The sequence below is a fragment of the Sturnus vulgaris genome, chromosome Z, assembly GCF_052056855.1.
Source record: "Sturnus vulgaris isolate bStuVul1 chromosome Z, bStuVul1.hap1, whole genome shotgun sequence".
NCBI classification, from domain to species: domain Eukaryota; kingdom Metazoa; phylum Chordata; class Aves; order Passeriformes; family Sturnidae; genus Sturnus; species Sturnus vulgaris.
Genome location: NC_142283.1, coordinates 4,854,305 through 4,875,948, shown reverse-complemented (window position 1 = coordinate 4,875,948; position 21,644 = coordinate 4,854,305). Strand labels below are relative to the sequence as shown.

At 46.9% G+C, this 21,644-nt stretch overlaps 1 protein-coding gene across 1 annotated transcript; it reads left to right on the top strand.

The window, feature by feature from the left end:
• Positions 1-245: 245 nt before the first annotated feature.
• On the top strand, positions 246-13,361 carry LOC148219604 (serine/threonine-protein kinase PAK 3-like). Its single transcript, XM_088156378.1, has 15 exons — positions 246-321; positions 1,247-1,284; positions 1,738-1,842; positions 4,781-4,915; positions 5,188-5,520; positions 5,812-5,979; positions 6,290-6,455; positions 6,755-6,818; positions 7,508-7,556; positions 8,322-8,434; positions 9,088-9,205; positions 9,899-9,998; positions 10,451-10,647; positions 11,684-11,821; positions 13,213-13,361. Exons 1-15 carry the CDS (start codon positions 246-248, stop codon positions 13,303-13,305), a joined length of 1,893 nt encoding a protein of 630 aa, XP_088012504.1. The 3' UTR covers positions 13,306-13,361.
• The last annotated feature ends 8,283 nt before the right edge of the window (positions 13,362-21,644 follow it).

The following is a 21,644-nucleotide window of genomic DNA, read 5'->3' as shown; positions in this document are numbered from 1 at the left end:
CAGAGCCCAATGCAGAACGTTTGCTTTGTGATGTCAGGGCATGGTTGCCACGTTGTAGTGGTGACATCAGAAGGTTGCCTTGGGGCACGGAAGGCCTCAGTGTCAGAGCAGCTCTTGGGCTTGCTCAGTGCAGGAGCATCCTCCTGCTTGAGGCGTCTGTCAGTGGGCAGCTGCACAGTGACAGGAGCCTTGTTTTTTCTTGCATTGCAGCACAGTCTGCAAACTTGCACAGCAGTGCTACAGTCATGGAGCAACTCGCTGCTGCAGTTTGCACTGTTTATGGCATTGGTTATTCCGGCTATTACCTGACACACCTGGCACGTAAGTAGAGATTTCCCTTGAGTGTAACCTAACCTGGCTTTTGTATATCTTCCTGCTCTTTCTTAGTAATTGAGTTGATTTTGAAACAGAAAGAGCATTGGGATGCCACTGCTTTGGGAAAGCTCCTGTCAACACATTCCGCTAAAAACAGGGTTTCTGTAGCCAGGGGTCTGTGGGCAGCATTTGCACGGGAACCTACAGGGGTTGAATTCCCTCCACGGGAGAGTCTGTGGCAGCAGAGTCTGACATTTCCTCACTTTGCTGGATCAAGCGGGACAACTTTGAAAATGCAAACTGGGAGGCCTTCTCAGAAAGCCTTCTAAAATTTCTGCAGCTCTTCCAAGAATTTAGAGAAAGCTTCTTTATTCTAAATTTTGTCGTGAAAGGATTTGCCTGCCTAACTTGAGCCTTTCTTAAGTGTTAAAATAGTGATTCCCTTTACAATGAAGTGCAAACTGCAAAGCAATGAATGTCTGCTCCCGAACCCTGGAGCTGCTGCTGTGCTGTTTCACTGCCACTGGAACTTCCACAGCTCAGAGGGATCTTGGGGAAGCTTTTCTGGGCAAGTCTTTCCAACAAGTTAATGAGAATTAGTGCATGGAACCAATTTAAAAAAACATTGTCTGAAGGAGAGGATAAAAAAGGCTGCCTTATGTGTCGGGCAGAAAAGGAGCATTGAGTGTTAAAGAACTGTTTTCATTATAGTGATCCAATTTGTATGAATTTGCTGGCAAAACAGGCCAAAGCGCAGTCACAGCCAAGAATATTGTCCTGTTCTCTTGCTGGCAGTGCACAAGAGCTGTGTCTCCTGGTCCCCTGTAGTGAAACAGAAAATGCTCTGTATTAGGGTTGCCTTGTTTTGTGGGATTGATCAGCCCAGGCAGTTGTCTCAAGGAATCTGCTTCATTTTCCTTGCCCACTACAGGTCACCTGAGACGTGTATTCAGAGGTGCCCAATGGGAGGTGAGTGAGAAAGGAACATTTGATGTTGCTGTTGTGTAAGAAACGAGGAGAAAGCAGTGAGCTTGGCCTGTGGCAGTAGAGGGTGGAGGGCCAGCTGGGTGGGCTGTAAAAAAATCCATTTCCATGTCTGAAGCAGCAATAGCAAAGGCATTACTGGCTATTTCCTAATTTTCCATGTCACAGCTTTAAAGAACTGAAAGCTCAGTTTTCAGAGAGACTGTTGCTTGCTGATAGTAACCAGGGTGGAATATTGAATTCAGAGCCATATGCAGTTCTGTTGAACCAGCCCATTTGAATTTAGTCAGAGTGACTTAGAATTGCACTGCGATGACAGTTGATGATTTTGCCTTTGTAGAGCAGGTTGTAGAGCTGCACAGAATTAAGTATATAAATGATAGGTAATGGCCTGTCCCTCATGCTTCTCTCTCTCCAAAGAACCCTGAGCCAAGAGCAGACTCTCCTCTGGCTCCCTCTGCTCCTGGAGATGAGGCCAAAGACGAGCAAAACGACCACAAACCTGCAAGTGTGGTCACAGCGGAAGCTGAATATTGCGAGCCGGTAAGTGCCAGTTGTGGCTGCTGCTGTCTTTAGTGCAAGACAGAGCTGCAAGCTTCTGTCCAGCCAGGACCTGCTGTTGGTGGCTCAGGTTGCTGAGTGCTGCAGTCCTGTGGGGAGTTAGGAATTGCCCTGCAAAGCCGTGAGAGCTGGAGAATGGGCTTTGCTGTGTCGTCTTTAGGCCCCAGCTTGCTGGGATTCTGCTAGGGGCCAGCGTGAAGCATGAAGGCTCCCCAGCCCCAGAGGAGGGAGCATGTCCAAGGCACTGAGCTCAGCCACGTTGGATACGTAGGGGACACGGCGGTCTGGAGAGACCTGTGCCACTCCACAGGGTGGCCAAGGAGCTAAAGGCAGAGAAATGCTTGATCTGACCTCATAGGCTCTTTGGGGTGCTTTGTCGCCACGAGCTTCTTGGGTGCGCTTATGTGGCGGTATTTGAGAGACACATTGTGGAGTGGCAGGTGGCAGTCAGAGATTTGGTGCCTTTATTGCCAGGTTGTTCTTTTGCCTCTTCAGGCAGAGTGGTCAGTAGCAGAGTGCAGTGAGAGTCGGCTTATTTTAGAGAAGCTGCAAAGAGATGATTGTGTTGTCCATGGATCCTTCTGGGCCTGCACATGTCCCGTGTGGCAAAAGACAAAAACTGCATAGTTGTGGACCCATTGCTGGGGCAAAAGCCAGAGGCTACATGTGTCTGTTGATACTTTCTATTGTGTGCATAACTTATAACTTGATAACTGCATATGAAAATGCCAGTGGTGCCTGCAGAGGGGGAAGAGTTGAAAGACTTGGACTAGTGTCCTGTGTTGCTAAGAAGAGAAGAGGTATCTTGGAATTTCGGATGCTGCATCCGAAGTCAGATGTGGAAGGTGGACAAAAGGAGCCACGAGTGCCTGTCAAGAGCAGCTGAAGATGAGGCAGCGTGTGCCCAGGTGGCCAAGAAGGCCAAGGCCATGCTGGCCTGTGTCAGCACTAGAGGGGCAGCAGGAGCAGGGCAGTGAGGTGTGGCCTGTGCTGGGCAGGGCTGCAGCGGCAGCTGGAGTGCTGTGTCCACATGTGGGCAGCTGTGAAGCAGAAAGAGCTTGAGGGGCTGGAGCGTGTGCGCAGAAGGGCACGGGAGCTGGGGAGGGGTGGGAGCACAAGGCCAGTGAGGTGCTGAGGGAGCTACAGCCTGGGGAAAGGGAGACTCATGAGGGACCTTCTAGGCACACTTCCATGAATGCCTACGTGACAGTGCTCCCCACAAGGGCCGTTTCTGTGCCAAGGATCCCCACAGTGCATCCAGATGCTTTAGATGCTGGAGTAGGTGACAATTTGATCATTGGGTTTTTTGAGTTGTTGGTCTGCTAGAAGGTGAAGACCTGTTTATTTTCTTCCTCTAGCAAGCAAAGGTGCTTTTGCTCAAGATTTCCTGCACAAGAAGATGTAGTTTGGGGCAGGGACGTTGGAGCACAAGGAGATTTTCTGATGCCAGGCCAGCCAGTTTGATCTTGCACATCACTTTCATGTTACCACCACTCTTATCTTTTGGCAGCCTTGGGGATCAGCAATTGTCCAATAATACAACCAGGACTAGATTTGGGAATTTAGCAGGAAATCAAAACCTTGAATTCTGGCTGGTTCTCAGAGATCAAATGAGCTGGGAGGGGCTGGGCTTAATTTCTGATTACAGCCACTTTAGCACCATCAGTGTGCTTGTGACAAAGAGAAGAACTTGCCCTAACAGAGATGCAGAAAGAGTGCAGTTCCCAGTGCAGTTCTTTGGGTTTGATCTCATTCCATAACGACGTACATGCTCCAGATTCCCCAGGAGTTTGGTTTATTGATGCAACAGGCGAGCAAGTTCAGGATTGCTGCTGATGGGGGCATTGGTTGCATTGGTGTTGATGTATGTCATAACAGAAATTATAGTAAGAGAAATTACATAAATGAGATCTATCTATCTGTCTAGCTATCAATCTACCTATGTAATATTTCCATAATTGATTCTTCCTGGCTCTGGTCAGAGGCAGTTGGAGTTGCAAATCTCCCCTACAGGCATCCCTTCAGGGGGAGAAGAGCAGAGACATGTTGTTTCAACTGATCCCGAGCAGGCAGAGATGTTTCCCCTCCAGAAATGGTTGTTTTTTTCCCCTCAGAGTTGTTTTCCTCCTCCAGCGTCTTCTACCCTGAAGCCCCCAGTTTATTCTTTAAATTCTCCCTGTCCTGGTGACATGGAACGATTCCATGCTTCAGGTGATGTTTGGTGACTCTTGTCATACATGCAGTACATGACACATGATTTTCTTCATTGGCATCCCTAGAGGTGTCTAAGTTCATTTGTTGATGGGGCCTTAAGAAGGTCTCTGTTACTGCTGGTCTGAATTCTCAGTTGACAAGAGAGGAAGAATAAACACCTTGATCCTCCTCCATATACTGAGGTGGCTGTGGAAGCTCTCTGACCTCCATCAGAGGATCTGTGCATGCATCCTTCTCTCCTGATTGAGCAGGATTTCTAACAAGAGAGTAGATGTCAGAAAGGCAGGAATGGTGGTGCAGGCCTGAAGAGAACATGAACTCCAGAAGTGCCTGTCACAAGGAGTGAGCCCACACTGGAAGCCACCTGCAGAGCCAGGATGGAGCTGTGGGACGGGGCTGGGTGTCAGTCACCATGGAAAGACAAAGGGGACAGAGCAGAAGTGGAGGGAGGCCCTCAGCAGAGCCTTGAGAAATGCCACACCTTCCCTGTCAGCTGCCTGAGAGGCTGTTGGAGCTTCAGTCACAGATGGACCCTGACTGTACTGCCAGTGTCACTTTGGAATCTGTGCCTCCCCATGGGCAGGGAATGAGCCAGGGGAGCAGCAGCACAGTGCTTTGGGAACGTGTGAGCCCATCAGTCTCAGAGACTTGGCCCACAAATGTTGTATGGGAAGTTGAAACCCATCTCCTCTTGCTTTCTGTGCAGGCCCTTCTGGAGCAAGAGCATGAGCAGATTGCTTTATCAGAGGTGCCATGGCAGACTCAGGGAGAGCTGTGCCCAGCCCGAGAGCAGGAAGAGCAGCTCAGGCAGCAGGTGGAAGAGCTAGAGGAGAATGTCCAGGTAAGCCTGGCTCAAGCAGGTGACAGAGTGAAGGGCAGGAACAGGGACATAAAACAGAGCTCTTGGGACTGAGGAGGCCAGGAGTGCCACAGGCACTGGAAGCACAGAGCCTTGTAATCTGCAGAGATCAGGGATGGGAGGGTTACAATGGAAGCAGTGGTGGGTAGGGAAGTAGAAAGAATGGCGGAATGAATTTGATTTTGAGGCTGAAAGAGGAAAAAGCTGAGCCTGGTGGCAGCTCCCTGTGATTTGCTCTGCATTTGTGTGTACAGAACATCAAGATAGAGCCACAAGGAGAGCTGCCTGAAGCTCAGATTGCCACCATGGCAGTGAAGAGGAGGAACAAGGAGGACAAGAGAAGCATCCAGGAGGAGATGAATCTCCATCAGCAGAGAGACAATCAACAAAACCCGGTGAGTGCAAGAGTGGCAGACCCTCCGTTCAAGAAATATTTCTCTTGTTTTTTACGGAACCTCAAGGATGAGCTGCACACAGAGCTGCAGGAAACTGAGGCTAGGATGAAGGCAAGAGTGAAGAGGCTGGAGGAAGAAACAAAAATGATCGGAGAGAAACATAATCCCATGCTTGAGGCTGTACAAAATCAAGTGAGTGAAACAGCAATAGCCAGTGCAGTCACCAAACTGGTGGTTTCTGCCCTTCTTGCCTTTCCACTGTAGAGTAGCAGGGGGTGGGGTGATGCCTCTGGGTGCAATCCTGCTGTAGGGTTACTGTGTTCCTTGTTCTTGAGGTATTTTTACAGTGGGACATGGTGACCCAGATGGAGGATTGAAACAAGCTGTCTGTAGCCCTGTTCTCTCCCTTTCCTCACAGTTGATGACTCTTGGCTGACAGGGACAAGCTGTAGTCTCTGACTGCTTTGTTCTGTTTAACTTGAGGTGGAAGTGTTGACATCTCACCTGCCAGCCTGCAAAGACTTCCAGCAAAGGACTGGAAACAAAAAGCCCCGTGGTCGGTGTGAGGCACAGGAGCTGTCCCAGCCAGAGATGCTGCAGGTTGGGCACGTCCCAAAGATGGTGGAGGAAAAGAGATCTGAGTGGAAGGAGGTAGAACATTTGAAGAAGTGTGTCTGCAGCCATTAGAGGGGAAAGGAATCCATAGGGAGGAAGTGGAATGATCATTGTGGCAGTTATCCTTCAGAAAACATGAAAATGGAACATGAATCTGGCCTTGAACTTGAGTAAAACCTGCCTTTGGTTTTGACCCATCCAGTTGGAGAAGTGGACATGCAAATAATCCATTTTAAGAGCCATGCATGTGGTTGAAAACATCTTCCTGAGGGCTTGCATTTGAAAAGGGATCTCGAAGTAATCTCTGCCAGCCACCGTTCTGAGATAAACTCATTACTTGTCTCAGATCTACACAGGCTCTGTGACTGAACCTGCTGCAGCAGCAGCGTTGTCTAAAGGAGCCTTTGTTCCCCAGCCTGAGAAGTGGAGCCTGGGCAGACTGTTCATCTCCAGCACTGACACAGCTGCTGCTCAGCGACAGGAGACTGAGGAGAAGTACCTGCAGCTACTGAGTACGTCCTGTGTATTTGAGGGACAGTGCGTTGTGGGCATGTGTCAGCATAGCTATACCAAATATTCCTCCTGAGCCTGGTGTCACAGGGATATTTAGGAATCCTCATAGGAACTGCTGTGGAAAAATCGCTCTCTGTGCTGGCCATCTGTGCTGCAGAGCTGTCTGTCTGGTTGTTGTTTTTGTTACCCAGCCAAGCACAAAGGGTTCAGAGACCCAGACAGTGGGGCTGCCTTTTTGATCTTCTGGAAGTTGAGATCTCTGCTTTCAAGTGAGCATCTTGCATTTTGTTTCCCTCAGGGAAAATAGTGACCATGGAAAATCCTGTGACAAAATACACTGAACTGGAAAATATTGGCAACGGGTGAGTCCAACCACAGTTACTTCCACACAACCACGGGGCAGCGGATTTGCTGGTAGAATGTCTATCAAGTGTGAAGTCAGACAAGCTGTAAAGATATTCAGACACTGGAGTTAAATCGTCCTATCTCTCATTACTGGTCAGACTTTGTGAACGTGGTCAGAAGGCAATGCCAAAGACATCTCCATGCTGGCAAGGTCTTGCCAGCAACAAGGAACAGGACCTGGAAGATCTCCTTGTCTCTCAAGTGTGGGACAGCTCTGTGCTAATTTCCTTAGCATTTTTGAATACCTCCAAATCCTACAGCCACACTAATGAAAGCAGAAGGATCTTGCTTGCCTGAAATAGCAACCTACCCCCTATGAAAGCTGTGAGATAACTGTTCCCAGGAACAGTTCTTTCCAAGAGTTTGCTGAATGAAATACTCCATGGTCAGGATAAGAACTGCACAGTTTAGAAATTGAAACTCGAGATGAGATAATAAGCTCTCTTTTTGAGTCGAGACAGTAAATCCCAACACTCCAGGAGCTGGCTCAGTGCCTCCACACCTGAGAGGAAAACGTATCAGTTGTCTTCTGGTATTCCCATCCCACATCCTGCAGGTTTTAGGCACTGACAGGACTGATGTCCTCCTTGGCTTTCACTCCAAATTCTAAATTGCTTCTCCTTTCTTTGCTTTGTTTTGTTTCTAGGACTTTTGGAGAGGTTTGCAGGGCATTCGACAAGACCAGAGGAAGAGAGGTGAATGTCAACAGCCCCTGCAGACTCTGCAGCCCTTGAGGGCTTTCCCCTCTGGTGTGAGCTGTGGCTGGAGCTTTGGGTAGAGCTGTGCAGCAAAGGCACAAGAAGCACAGACTGGTGCCAGCCTGGAAATTGCCTTTGGGACAGTCTTTGTCCTTCTCAGCTGCCAGAAGGAAGGCGAGGAGGGCAGCGGTTCCTTTCAGAGAAGGACGCGCTCACTCGCTCTCAATTGCTAAAACAAAGGTGGTGCCTTAGAGCATCTCCCTGCTCTTCGGGGCTACAGCTTCAGAGCTGTATTCTCATTTCTGGCTGCCAGCAAATGCATCTGAATGTTACTGGTAGTTCCTTAGCCACCTGCAGTGCTGCACTTGGGAACTGCGTGTAGGGAGACATGTGTGAGGTGTCCCTGAAAACCTCAAGCCCAGCTTAGAGCCCAGGATGTATCCAGAGAGTACCAAGGCACAGATGACTTCTGAATCCCAGACAGAGCAGCAGAGAGTGTGGGCAGAGCTTTGTTACTGTGTGGTCAGACATCTTTGTTACCAAATGGACAAGGCAAAACATCAATGGCCATGTGTCCTGTAACTGGCCCCCAAGGGAGCAGAGAAATGGGCTGTTGGAATGTCAGTGCCTAATTACTCCAATATCTAATCACAAGGCACTTTGAATCAGCTCAGCTGTGTCATTGCAAAAACACTCACTCCATGTGCTCTGTGGTTTTGTGCCACCAACTTCTCAAGTTACTGATTTTCAATGTCATTTTAGGTGGCCATAAAGAAAATAAATCTTCAAGGAATGACAAGTAAAGAAATAAAGGCCAATGAACTCATGGTCATGAAGAAGAATAGGAATCCCAACCTGGTCAACTATTTAGACAGGTGAGTTGTTGTGCTTTTGTCCCATGACTGTTTGTTTACATACTGCAAACACGCAGGATAAAACCCACATTTGTCCCTGGCAGAAGATAGAGCTGTTAATTATTAATAAATTAGTATTGTTCTGCTCATCCTCAATGGATGGGAAGAGAGGGCATCTTGTCTGCATGAGTCTTCCCTGGCACGTGTAGTGTGAAAATTGTTCAAAACCTGGATCAACTGTATCTTACTAAGTCAATAGACAATAAATTCACTGGCTTCATGTTGTTGTGGGGCTTGATTTACTTCAAGTACCTTCTTGCATGCAGGTAAACTAACAAGGATTTCACTTGGATTGTGTCCCCTCTTTTCCATTGCTGTGCATGCCAGGGACACGGTGCTTTTTTTCCAGAAACACACAGCGTGACAGGTTTTTTAATCTCTTACTAAAGAAGACTTTTTGCTTGATGGCCACCTAACACATCTATTTATCGCAGATGTGTCATTCTCCTTGAGTCTGCACAGATTGGAAACACTGCACAGCCTAGAGGGAATGTCTATTCCTTTCATTGTGTCCTCATCACAAAGAGACCCGGGAACAACAGTGACGCTTGTCTTTTCCAAACAGCAACACAGCCATGCACGTTCATATCCACAGCCTTGTTTCCTTCTTTCAGCTACCTTGTGGATAAGCAATTCTGGCTGGTAATGGAGTACATGGATGGAGGCACTCTGAGAGATGCCATCAGCAAGATGTACCTGTCTGAGGATGAGATGGCAGCTGTCAGTCGGGAGGTCAGAGATCCCACCTGTGCTTCCGAGGGCTTGGTCAGGATAGTTTGGGAAACTGGGGCTCAGAACTGCAGAGATTTCATGTGCCAAGCTTTGTTTCTGTGTTGCTGGTATGCTATGGGGAAGTAAAAGCATCTCAAGTGAACTGTGTGCCAGTGCCCCAGAAATCACTGTCCTCTATTCCTGTACTCTGACCTCCTGCTTTTGTATTCTCTCTATGTCTCTTGTATTTGTATTTGCTGTTCTCCACCCTGCCTCTCTAAATGTTTACCTCGAGCCTGTCTGCACTGCATTCCTAATCTGTAAAAACAAAGGTGCTGGTGGCAGGATTTGAAACAAACAGCAAAGAAAAAAGAGAGACTCATTTCTCACAGTCCTCAACTGAAGAGGATAGTAGTGCACCCAAAATGCTCTTGAATTCTGAGCACATCCACTGCAGCAGCAGTCATTCTGGCTGGTTTGCAGGGCACAGTCTACAACAGCAGTTGCTGTTGCTCTTCCAAAAGCTGACATGCCTTTCCTTAGAAAGGTTCTGCTCTGCTGGTGTTGGAGCAGCAAGCTCTTCCTCTCACTGGCACTGTGTTCTGCCATTACTCCCCATTCCCTGGAAAGGGAATAATTTAGAGCTGTTTCCTTTCTTGTATGATGACCTCACATGACTAGTGTTTGCCCTCCCGTTTCTGTTTTTCTTCCCAGTGCCTTCAAGGACTGGATTTTCTTCATGTAAATGACGTGATCCATCAAAATGTGAAGAGCAGCAACATCCTTCTGAGAACCGATGGCTCTGTTAAGCTGGGTCAGTATATTCTTGGTCAGGGGCAGAGTTCTAGGGATGTGGGGTGTGGGGCTGCTTTGAGTGACTGCCAGCTCCCCAAAAATGCTGCTGGTGGGAGTGCAGGGGCCCCTGCTTTGAGCTGAAGGCACAGCTGCAACATGCACAGAGGTACGATAGGGAAGCACAAGCAGTCAAGAGTGGCATTGGTCTGTGTGTGTCCCTTCCAGAGGGAGGGAGATAGAATGTAAACCTTCAGGGGAATAAAGGCCACTGCTCTGAGCAGCGTTTAAAATCCTGGGTTTTCTTGGAAGTGGCCAATTCCCTACTACCTTGTCTAAAGCCCCCAGGAAACTGAGCATGGCCAGTTCTCCAGGAGATTCATCAACAGCTCATTCTTAGAGTGACAGTGGGGAATTCTTTGGCTTGGTTTCCTAATTAGAGCTGGCTTTCATGGTGTGTTGTTTTGTCCACAGCTGATTTTGGCCTCTTTGCTCAGCTCACCCCTGAGCAGAGTAGACAGAACTCAGTGGCCGGCGCTTCTGGGTGGATGGCACCTGAAGTTGTGATGGGGCAGCCATATGGCCCCAAAGTGGATATTTGGTCTCTTGGAATCGTGGGCATTGAAATGGTGGAAGGAGAAGTGCCTCACTGGAACCAAACTCCTGTCTGGGTGAGGTGCAAATACTTACTGATCCCACTGTCTTTCTCACCTGTCCCATGTTCTGTGTGCCACTGGACAAAATCCCATTGCCATCTGCTGGCACCACTTCAACCAAGGTCCTTTCTAAAAATATCCCTGCAGCTCATCAGTATCTGCTGTACTTTTGGTGGCCTCAGAAGGGAAGTGGCAGGTCACCATTTCAGCAACGTGCCATTTGGGCCTCCAGCCATGCCTGACATTTCTCATTTGCTTTTTGAACACTGTTGGAACTGTGTTACTGAAGGAAGTGAATTTTTCAGTGAAATGTTTAGATATGTTTTAAATATCCTTAAATTGGAGGTTGAATCTTCCTAGATTAAATTTTATAGAAAAATAGAGGAAAAAGAATAAAGAAAAAGAAAAAGAAAAAGAAAAAGAAAAAGAAAAAGAAAAAGAAAAAGAAAAAGAAAAAGAAAAAGAAAAAGAAAAAGAAAAAGAAAAAGAAAAAGAAAAAGAAAAAGAAAAAGAAAAAGAGAAAAGGAAAACGGAAAAGGAAAAGGAAAAGGAAAAAGGAAAAACAAAAACCACCAAAGCAAAACAAACAATTCTGCTAGCTTTCTCCTTTTTTTAACCAAGAAGTGGACAACAAGCTTGATGAGTTTTGTTTTATGGCAGCTCTGCTTAAGGGACCAACAAGCACTGCAGAGATGCCCTTCCTGTAATTACCTTTGGAAATTGTAGAGTTAGTTCATATAGTCAAGTCCCTCTACCAAAATGCCTGTTAAGCTCATGTGAATCCTCAGGGAACCAAATGTGCTTTTGCTGATGTAGTTTTCACTAACTAGGTCAGTCAATGAGATCAGCTGCCACGGTGAGATCCCCTGCATGTTGGAAAAGCTGTGGCTGCTTTGGGGTTTGGGTGATTTGTTTGTACAGCAAAGTCATCTCAGCCTCTCTGCCAGGGCAGAAACTGCCAGTGCAGAGTGCAGGTTAAACAATGGCATCTGGGAGAGCAGTGACAGATGTGAAAGGAGCAGGCTGAGCCTCGTGTTTCCTTTTTCTCCAGCCTCAACTCCTGATAGCCACAGGAGGGAGACCAAAGCTGCGGCAGCCCAACCTCTTCTCGCCTTTGCTGCGGGACTTCCTGAGCTGCTGCCTGCAGACAGACGAGGCTCGGCGCTGGTCTGCCAAGGAGCTCCTGCAGGTAAAATGCAAAGGGGCTGCAGGTGAAAGAGTGTCCGTGGGATGGGCTCCTCCTCCACTGGAGGCCAAGGCATCAGATCAGGCCCCTCCTCCTCACCTCCAATCTTGTGCTTTTCAAATGAAAATGGTGAGGAATCCTAGACTGGGCTGGGCTGGTAGGGAGGTGCAAAGGTCATCTGGTCCAAGTGGCCTGCAATGATCAGGGACATCTTGAAGGAGATCAGGTTGCTCAGAGCCCTGTCCCACCTGATCTGGGATGGTTCCAGGCATGGGCAACTACCAGCTCTCAAGGCAATTTTTGCCCATGTTGCACTATGCTCCCAGTAAACAAGTTCTTCCTTAGACCTACTCTGACTCAATCCCCTTTTTGGTTAAGAATATTAGCCCACATCCTACTGTAACTGGGCATATTAAAAAAGGTGTCCCACACTCCCTCAGAAGCCCCCACTGAAGTTCTGGCAAGTGTCAATAAAGTCTCCCTGGGGCCTATTCTTCCCCAGGCTGAATAACTCCAGGTCTCTCAGTTTGTCCTCAGAGGAGAGGTGCTCTGTTCTCTGACGGTTTCTGTCGCCCTGTTTTGTAATTTGGTGGTGTGGACAGTTTTATCTAATGGCAAAAGAATTGTAGTAGAGCAATTCTGGATCCAGAGGTGTGAAATGTTGATAGAAGAACCCAAGGAAGCCAGTCCTGGCTGAGCACTCAGAGATTTGGCTGTGGGAAGGAGGGGCTGTGGCAGGCTCACTGTGAGCCTCTGAGGAGCCCTGGTTTGTGCCCCCACCCCATTCTTAGAGGTTTCTGCCACGCAAACAGGGACAGCTGAGAGGGACTTGTCCCAGCCCCATCTGCTGCCTGGCATGGTCAAGCAGACAGGACCTGCCCCAGGGTTACTGCCAGCTTGTGTGGCAGAGAGGGAACTGCAGGACCCAGTGCCACTCGGCTGTCCCTGCTGGCAAGGAAGGAAGGAAGGTGCCATCCAGCACAGGAGGGGCAGGGCATGGAAAGGTAGACACTGCTGTGTCTCCCTGTGGAAATTAGCATGATGCCTGTCTTTCAAAGAGAGGCACCTATGTGAGCCTTTGGAGTTTCCTGATAGGAAGAAACTCCAAGGATAGAAAGCACCATTTCCAGAGCCCTGGCAGGACAAAGTCCCCAGCAAGATGAAGACACCAGAATAAAGAGATGAGTGGGATTCTGGGCCAGGTTTGTCTGTGATGGCAAGGTCCTGCACATGAAGGTTGAGGTGCAGATGGCCCTGTTGGTTCTCTTTCTGCATCTTTCTGTGAACCAGAGCAATCCTGATTGAGCCTGTGAGGCACTGAGCTTGGAAATCTTGATTCATTGTTTTTTGTTGCTGATGTTTTTATTTTGTTGTTTTTATTTTCCGGTGGGCAGCATCCATTTGTAGCATCAGTCGAGCCTACTTCCTGCCTGGTGCCACTGATCGTTTCCATGAAGAAGAGGATGATGGAGAAACAACTGCCATAATTACATCTGGACCATGTGCTCCACCACCAGTTTAAAATTGTAGAGTAGGATTGCAGAGTAGGATTGAAGAGTAGGATTGAAGAGTAGGATTGAAGAGTAGAATTGAAGAGTAGAATTGAAGAGTAGGATTGAAGAGTAGGATTGAAGAGTAGAATTGAAGAGTAGGATTGAAGAGTAGGATTGAAGAGTAGAATTGAAGAGTAGAATTGAAGAGTAGGATTGCAGAGTAGGATTGAAGACTAGGATTGAAGAGTAGGATTGCAGAGTAGGATTGAAGAGTAGAATTGAAGAGTAGGATTGAAGACTAGGATTGCAGAGTAGGATTGTAGACAAGGATTATAGAGGATTATAGAGTAGGATTGTAAATAAATACATTTTCTCAAACCTCAAATGATCTGGAAGATTTCTTTCAAACCATGTGTCAGAGACTGAAATATTACAATTTTTGACTTCAGCATTTTCTTGAAGGATGTTTAGAACTGAAATACAACAGCTGAACAGAATACCACCATATCCTGAATAGGCCTTTGGAGTGGGGCCCTGAACTGTTCCCTGATGAAGATAAGATAAAACTCAGGAACTGGGGACATTCACAAAGCCAAGCTTAGCACCTTTGGGGAGGAGACAAGAGCCACAAGGCTGTCAGCTGCCAGGCTGGCACAGAGCCTCTCACCAACGGGTGGGCAGAGAGAAGCTTTGGGTGTGTGTTGGAAAGCCTCTGGTGAGAGGCTCAGTGACCGCCCATTCTCTGATGTGCAGACCAGCCCTGCTCTGGGGTCCTTCACCCGGGGGAAAGCTTATCCACAACAGAGGGGGTGACATAGCCCATGTCACCAGCTGACATGAAGTTGGTGCATCAAGGATCTCCATGGATTGCTTGCTTCTAATTATTCCTCTTTCCAATTTGGGCTTGCTTTGTTTATTGTTTTATTTGAATTTCATCATTTGAGTAAAATTTGTCTGCAGTGATCTTGTCTTTATATTTTAGGCTGTAACACATCTGAGTGAGCATCATCAGAATTGAGTTGCTCTTGTTCCAGTCCAAATCTGGAAGAAGCACCAATTTCATGTAGTGGTTTTAGTTGGCCAATTTGAAATTTCCCGGCCAATGCACCAATTGATGTGTTGGGTCAAGTGCTGCCCAAATCACCAGTGCACCCACTAGAATTATTTACTCATTTCCTGCTGTGAGATAGGGTTAGGAGGGAAGGCTAAGCAAGCTCAAATTTTAAAGGGTAGAAAGGAAAACTTCATTAAGAGAAACTAAAGGTAATAATAAGAAGAAACAGAATAAAACCTTTTGAACATATCTTTTCTTTCCCACTGACAATGTACAGAAACAATTTGGTCAGTTTGTCACCTCTAGAATAGTCTTTCTTCATGTCACTTCGGGAGATGAGTCTCTCTTGTCAGTCTATGGACACTTCTCCACAAGACAACAGTTCTCTCGTGGATGCAACTTCCACACATAGCAGCCGTCCAGGAAATCTGCAATCATGAAGTCCCTCCCATCTTTTCACAGCCTTCCCACAGCTGAATTTATGGGCCATGTGTCTTGGTTTGAAAGACAGGTATCTGCTAAGGAAAGGCAAGAGCCGCTTTCCTGAGATGTGGAATGCAACCCCCTCCCTGTTAATTATTTTAGGTCCAAATCAGAAGCCTTCAGGCAGGAGGTGTGGGGATAAGGGTAACAGTTCTTTACTGATATCCAACAAGGCAGAAAAAAAACCAACAACAGCTATAAAAACTGACAACAGAACAGAAGAGAGAGCCCCGCTCCAGACCCCCCATCCCACCTTTCCTTTTCCGGTTCCCCCCCCCTCCCCCTCCAGCCACCCCCCTACGAGAGAACATTATCTGTCATTTTAAGGTGTAGCCACAATTACTTAGCATAACAATGGGAGAAAATGCCACAGAAAGAGAAGGGACCAATTCAACCCCCAATACCATGTCAGACTCAGGGGGTATTATTTGTAAGGATGAAACTGTTACAGTAAATGTTCTCTTGGAAGAGAGATCTTCTTCTACCCTGAGGGCAAAGGGTCTTCAACACTCTTCTCTCTGTTTAAAGTTCTCCTGGGACCACAGCTACTTCAACATCTGCTTACTTCAGCACGGGTGCTTCTGCTCATGACTGTGCTTAGAACGCTTCATTCTCCACAAATGCATTCCATGAGTTACAGAGGAAAAAGTGTCTGATATCTCAATCATATCTTCTCTATTACTTACAAGAGAATTTCAGTCCAAGAGTGAGGCATCTCTTCAATCCCTCCCACCTTGGAAATTCTACTTCACTCACCTTGGTGTCCTCCTGTTTTTTCTGTGTGTCGTCACTCTGCCACTTTTCTGTCACTCAAGACAAAATTGAAGCTCTGCAAGTCTCATCTGTGCACTGAAAGAGTTCATATTTTTCCCGAGGCCTGCAGAGGGCCCTGTGATCCCTGCCAGTCCCGGCCGGAGCTGTTTACGATGGAGGATTCTTGGTGGGCCGCGCTGGGGGCAGGCGAGGATCTCAGCAGCCAGGCCAGCACACTGCGGCAGCATCCGCGGGTCGATGGCTGCCCCTGCCCCTGCCCGGCGGCTTCTGCTGAAACTCAGCAGCAGCAGCAGCAGCAGCAGCAGCAGCAGCATTCCAGCCGAGCCACGGGCCCGGTGTGGCCGTGCTGAGGGGAGGGGGAGCCGGCTCTGGCGGGACGGGGCCCGGCGAGCTTCCCGAGAAGGGGCCCGGCCCCGCGGCAGAGCCCGCCCGGCCTGGCCCGACCCAGGCCCGCAGAGGGGCAGAGCCCGCCCGGCCGGCCTGGGACCTGTGCTCAGGCCCCAAGGGAAAGAGAGCTTCCCGGCCTTTGTTCGTCCTTACATGGTGCTCACAGAGGAGCAGCTGACATTTCCATTGGTGTGACAGTGTGTCAACATTAAAAATCAGCCACTGATTGCGTTTTGTCTGGCCTAAAGGAAGCTGCCAAGGTCCTACCAGGGAATTATTTACATAACTGTTTCATTTCCCACCTTAAAAAGAAAACCAATAAAAAAATAACACAAACCAGCACCTTAGTTTATGTGGGTCTGTGCAAGAGCAATCTCGTAAAAATCCCAGTACAAACGGAGTCCTTGTTTACTGTGTCCTGTGAAAAACAAATTTGAGATGTCTTTCAAGAGATGCTCATCAACAAGAGAATTGTGGTCTGTACAAGATCTGTAGAGTTTTTTGGCAAGTGGTTAAATGGTGTTCTGCTGGTGAATCACAGGCATCCTTTACAAACCATCAGTGTGCCATGAGCCTGCTGGATCAACACCTGCCTCAGATGCAATGCTCATTGAGTTGTTGGCATTTTGCAGTAGTTTTCCCTATGTCACATTAAAATATCTCAGCAGAGGCTTGACAGCTGGCCTTTAAGCCAAACTGAGTGAGTAGAAGAAGCAGCAATTGATGAATTCCGAGCCTATCTGTAGCAAGGAAGAAGACAAGGCTTTTAGCATGGAAACTGGTTTCAAAAGATACATGAAGGATTTTTTTTAGTTAAAAATTGTTCATAAGGAAATGTTTATGCATGCCTTATAAAATGTGCAAAACTTGTGCCAAATGCATTGACACTAATTGCTCTGCAGCAATGAATGTAATAAGGTATTGTAATGTAGTCAATGAATTAAGAACATGCTTTGTTAAGAGTATATGAACTGTAGAACACACAGAATAAAGAGGATGAAGATTCCATTGTTATTCTGCTCAAGTGTGTGTGTGTGACATTCAACCTGATGGTGACAACTGCCCCACCTGGTTTTAACAGATGAATATAAAATACATACTTTTGGTTACATCTTGCATTGCAATGCAAGATGCTCGTTAATTTAAGATCTTTGCTTTTAGTGTTTGAATGTATAGAAATTTGGACAACCCCCTCCCCAAATCCCCTTGTTTTGAAGGGTTACAGAGGAATGCATATGGGCTGCTCCAAGATGTCAGCTGAAGCACTTCCCAGGACTGTTTGTAGAACTTGATTTCACCTTGTCAATGAGCCAAGGAATATCCAGATCTTGGCAAGTGTTTTGTAAAACACATTTACAAGTGTTGTAGAGAAGGTGCTTCAGTGGGTATGAAAGAGAACTTGGGTGAATGTGTCCATATGGAAACCTTGTTTTGTAGTTCTCTCAAAAATACTCTGTCACAACCAGTCTCTCTAGAGAGACACAGATGTTGATTTCTGCACAGACCTATGGGGACGTTGCAGTCCAGTCCTTTTCCTAAGTGTCCTGTTGTTAATATATTCAGCTGACAGGGTAGAGGTGTGGCCAGCAATGCCATAACCTTCTTCTGGGGAAGGATAGAAAAATGGCTGAGGGAGGACAATATTTGGATAGACTTAAGTGGGGCTGTGAATGCCCCTTTCTTCTTTGGAGAGTATTTTAGAACTTCCTCAATTGTCTCCATGCCAACGTTTTTAAGCCCCTATACCTGAGACATCCTGGAGTGTTTTGTGATTGAACACCTGAGCTGTTGCTGCCCTTCTGTTCTCCTTCAAGTGAAGCTGAAGAAAATGTCACCTCTTAAACCCTGAGACTTGGCTCCTTTGTAGCCTGGCACAGGGGATGCTCCTACAGCTCTGCAGTGCAGCAGCACAAGGAACTCTGCTGTGGGGACCATGGGGTGAATTCTGCTGGGCTGCCTGCCCTTGGCCTGGTGACTGCTGCTGCTTGGCAGAGCGTGCAAGAGTGTTGCTGTTGAGAGTGGGCTGAAACTGAGGATTTTTCATGCTTACCCCTTCATGACTTTTCTTTCCTTTCATGGAAATTCTTCTAACTAATTCTACAGAGCATAAAGAAGTCATATTTTCATGCTTTTACAAGTCTCAACTTCAAATTCTCAGTTGACTCTATTTTTCCCTCTCGTTTCTTTTGTATTGGGGCTGGCTCCTCTCTGGGGAGTTGGGTCAATTCTTTTGTCTTTGACTCTAATTTGTCTCAGCTTTGCCACTGCCGTAAGAACTCCATGGGCTAAGTATGTCCCGTGTAACTGGGAGTGTTTTGCATGGATTTTGTACAGTTTCAGCTATGAAATGTGAATATCTTTATCTGATGACATTGCAAACGGGATCCCTAACCTGAGTATTATTTCTTATATTATTACTTGAGATACTTCTTTAGCTTTCTTGATATGAAACGGAAAAGCTTCTGGCCACACAGAAAATTGGTCTACGAAACCTAATATGAACTTTGTGTTGAGGTAACTCTGAAAAATCCACTTGGCATTAATCTCCTGCATTATTTCCTTTGTTTGTGATCTCGAATGGCAGTCTTTTGTAAAATTCTGCATTGCTCTGTAAGCAGATTTTCCATTTTGCTTGTCCCTGTCAGCCTAAGACTAAGTAGCAGCCTTTCCAAATTGTCTACCAAATCCTCAATACCCCAATGAGTTTCTTCATGTTTGTCTTCTATAGCTTGTCTCATCATTGCTTGAGGCGCTCTAACTTGATGATTTGCTGTTAGCCACCACCCTTCACAACTAAATCAGACATTAAGGATTTTGCTAATTGAATGTTTTCATCATGGTGTGCTCTTAGTGATTTGGAAAGGTTCACAACTTTGGAAAGAACTGGCAACAAGATGCTTTGTCCTGCCACCTCTCTAGCAGTTTTGGCTGCTACTTGGTTTGTGATGTTGTCAGGTGTTTGTCTGTTCTGGTGAGCTTTGCAGTGCATTATTGCTGCTTTAGCAGGGAACTGGACACTCCCAAAGATGTCCATACTTGCTTGGAGATCCTGATTTCTTGTAGAAGGAAGGAGGAACATAGAGTTCAAGGCAGTAGCTTTCTTTAGCACCAAATCTTTCCTTCTAGGAGTACCACCTGTTACTTTAGGATTCTGCTCAGGGATAACCAGTGACCTCCATTTTGCTCTAAACCAGACCTAACCATGTGTGGCACAGAAACTGTCATATTTTTTCCCATTCATTGTCAAGCCTATTCTATCAATGAGGACCATGCTGGCTCCTGCACTCAGGTGAATTGGCCATCCCTCGTGTACATAGTTTAGTTGCTTTTTGAGAAAGATACTCTTTTCCACTGGGTTCTTTCCTACATTCCCAGTCTTGGAGCTAAATATGGAGCTCCTGTGCAAGGGGAAGGCACTCATGGATGAACAGTGGAAGGGGTTCAGTTTAATGTGGCAAATCCAGAGCAGGGGTTGTCATCAATGTCTTTTTAAAATCTTAAAGCCTGTGTCTTGGTTTGAAAGACAGATATTTCCTAAAAGAGACAGGGATCTCTTTTTTTTTTTGTAAAGGGGAATATAACCCCCCCTCCCTTCAATCGACTATGATTTTGAAATTAAAGGGCTCTCATGAATCATAGTTTTAAAGAGTTAAGATTTTTGCTAAGCGTAGAAGTAGTTTCCACGACCAAGATGTAAGTTAGGTAGGTAAATGGTAGGTTAATAATTACTAGATGCTTAGGCTATGCTAATTGGTATAATTATCTGCTATTATGAACTTTCGTAGAGAAGAACATAAAACAATAAAACCGTTAATCACGAAGCAAGAGGCCTCGGATCGTGCCAGGGGGTGACCGAGACCTGATGAAGACTCTCCTGACTTCATCCTTCGAGACCACTGGCCCAATTCAAGAGAAGACCTGCACACATGTGAAGGACTAATGGGCTCATTTTAATATTGGACAGGAATGGGAGGTGCTGGGGTTATGCATATGTGTTGTATGTAAGATCTTGGGGAATAAACAGATGGCAAAGGACCTTGTTTGGGGCGGTCACGCCTTTCAGAGGTGACTCCAGTGCCACCCACCGGTGGATAAACATAGCACTTTGTAACTTTAATTACTTAGAGGGTCATTGTCCGTGATTATACTGGCTTTTAACGATTCGCTCAGACGAAGATATGGAGGAAGGAATAACAGTTTTTACTGATATATATATATATATATATGTAACAAGGGAAATAAAACACAACAACAATAACTGCGAGATCAAGAGCAACAGAGCAGCAAACGCAGTGAACAGTTCTCTCGGTTGTGGACACCTTTCCTCTGCGGTGCAGTCTCCGTTCTGGCGCTGCCTGCCAGCTCTCGCTGAGCAGGGAGGAGATGCGATGATCCCACGTGTCTGGAGGGGCCCTGCAGTGAATGGCGTCTGTGTCCCAGATGGGAAGGGCGGAAGGGAGACGATGCTCACGGATCCCAATGCTCCAAGAGGATGTGCTGAAGTAGGCAGGAGATGCAGGAGAGAGAGAGCGTCCGAGCAGGGAGGTTGCAGGATCCCACAGCCAAGGGAGGCAGCTGCCGGCGTCAGGATGGCAGAGCGGAGTTTGTAGCAACCGTCCTTCTCCGAGCCAAACGAGCGAGAGAGCCAGAGCCCCAGAGAGCAGGCCCCTACCCCACCTCTCCTTTTCCAAGGTTCCCCCTCTCCCCACCTCCTGCAAGAGAAACTTACTAGCTATCTGAGCTTGGGTATAGCCCAAAATATTTAGCATAACGGTGGGGAAAAATTCACCCTCCAACAGCCTGTTGGACATTTTGCAGTGCAGTGTAATACCTCTTTGGATTCCTTTGATGGTTCGTTCAAAGGCTTTTCCAATAGTCCATAATTGGGGATCCATAATCAACACCATCCAGTCATTCCCAAACAACGTCACAGTTCTCTTATAGATCTGGGCTCTAACATTTGACAAATTGTTTCCTTCCTTTCTATTCCCCAAACTACACTCTCTTGAGTGCGTGGCAGCCAGGAGACCAGACATGGGTAGATATGGATATAGTCTTGAAGACAAAGACAAGATTTTGTGACATGGAAAAATGAGCTTTGGATGGACATACTCAACATATTTTCAATGACATGCTTTTATTCTCTCTCCCTGTAATTACTGAAGAAGAGTATTATTGGTGTCAGCTGACTGCAATCAGGAGTATTCTTGGGAATGGAGAAAATGGAAGTAAAACCATCAGAAGTTGACTATAAAATATTTTTCCAGATGTGTCAATAACTTCAGTGGCCACCTGCAGTCAGCACAACTATCAGCCTGTAATTGTGTTCAGGGTCAGCTCTGGCTCTTCCATGTCAGCTCCTCCTGCAGAGCCCATGGGGGCCTGGGCATTCTGCTGGCTTGCTTCCTTTTAGGAGATTGGGATGAGGAAAGTTCGGGGTGGCTTTTGTCAAAGAGATGATGTTTGAGTGAGCATGTACGTGCTGGAAGCCTCACAGACTCAGCAGCCCATGGCAGGATGGAGCAGTGCTGGGAGGGCTGCACCTTGCTGCCCTAGTGAGAGGTGTTAAGCTGCACCTTCACCTCAGAGACAGCCAAGTACAGCACTTTTGTGCAGAAACACTTAATTAACCCTG

What these genes read in the sequence shown, in the direction of transcription:
- LOC148219604 (XM_088156378.1), top strand. Translation starts at nt 246, where the DNA reads ATGGAGCAACTCGCTGCTGCAGTTTGCACTGTTTATGGCATTGGTTAT. An exon ending in AAGCTGAATATTGCGAGCCG is followed by an intron (nt 1,843 to 4,780) that starts GTAAGTGCCAGT and finishes CTTTCTGTGCAG; the next exon opens with GCCCTTCTGGAGCAAGAGCA. An exon ending in CTGCCAAGGAGCTCCTGCAG is followed by an intron (nt 11,822 to 13,212) that starts GTAAAATGCAAA and finishes TCCGGTGGGCAG; the next exon opens with CATCCATTTGTAGCATCAGT.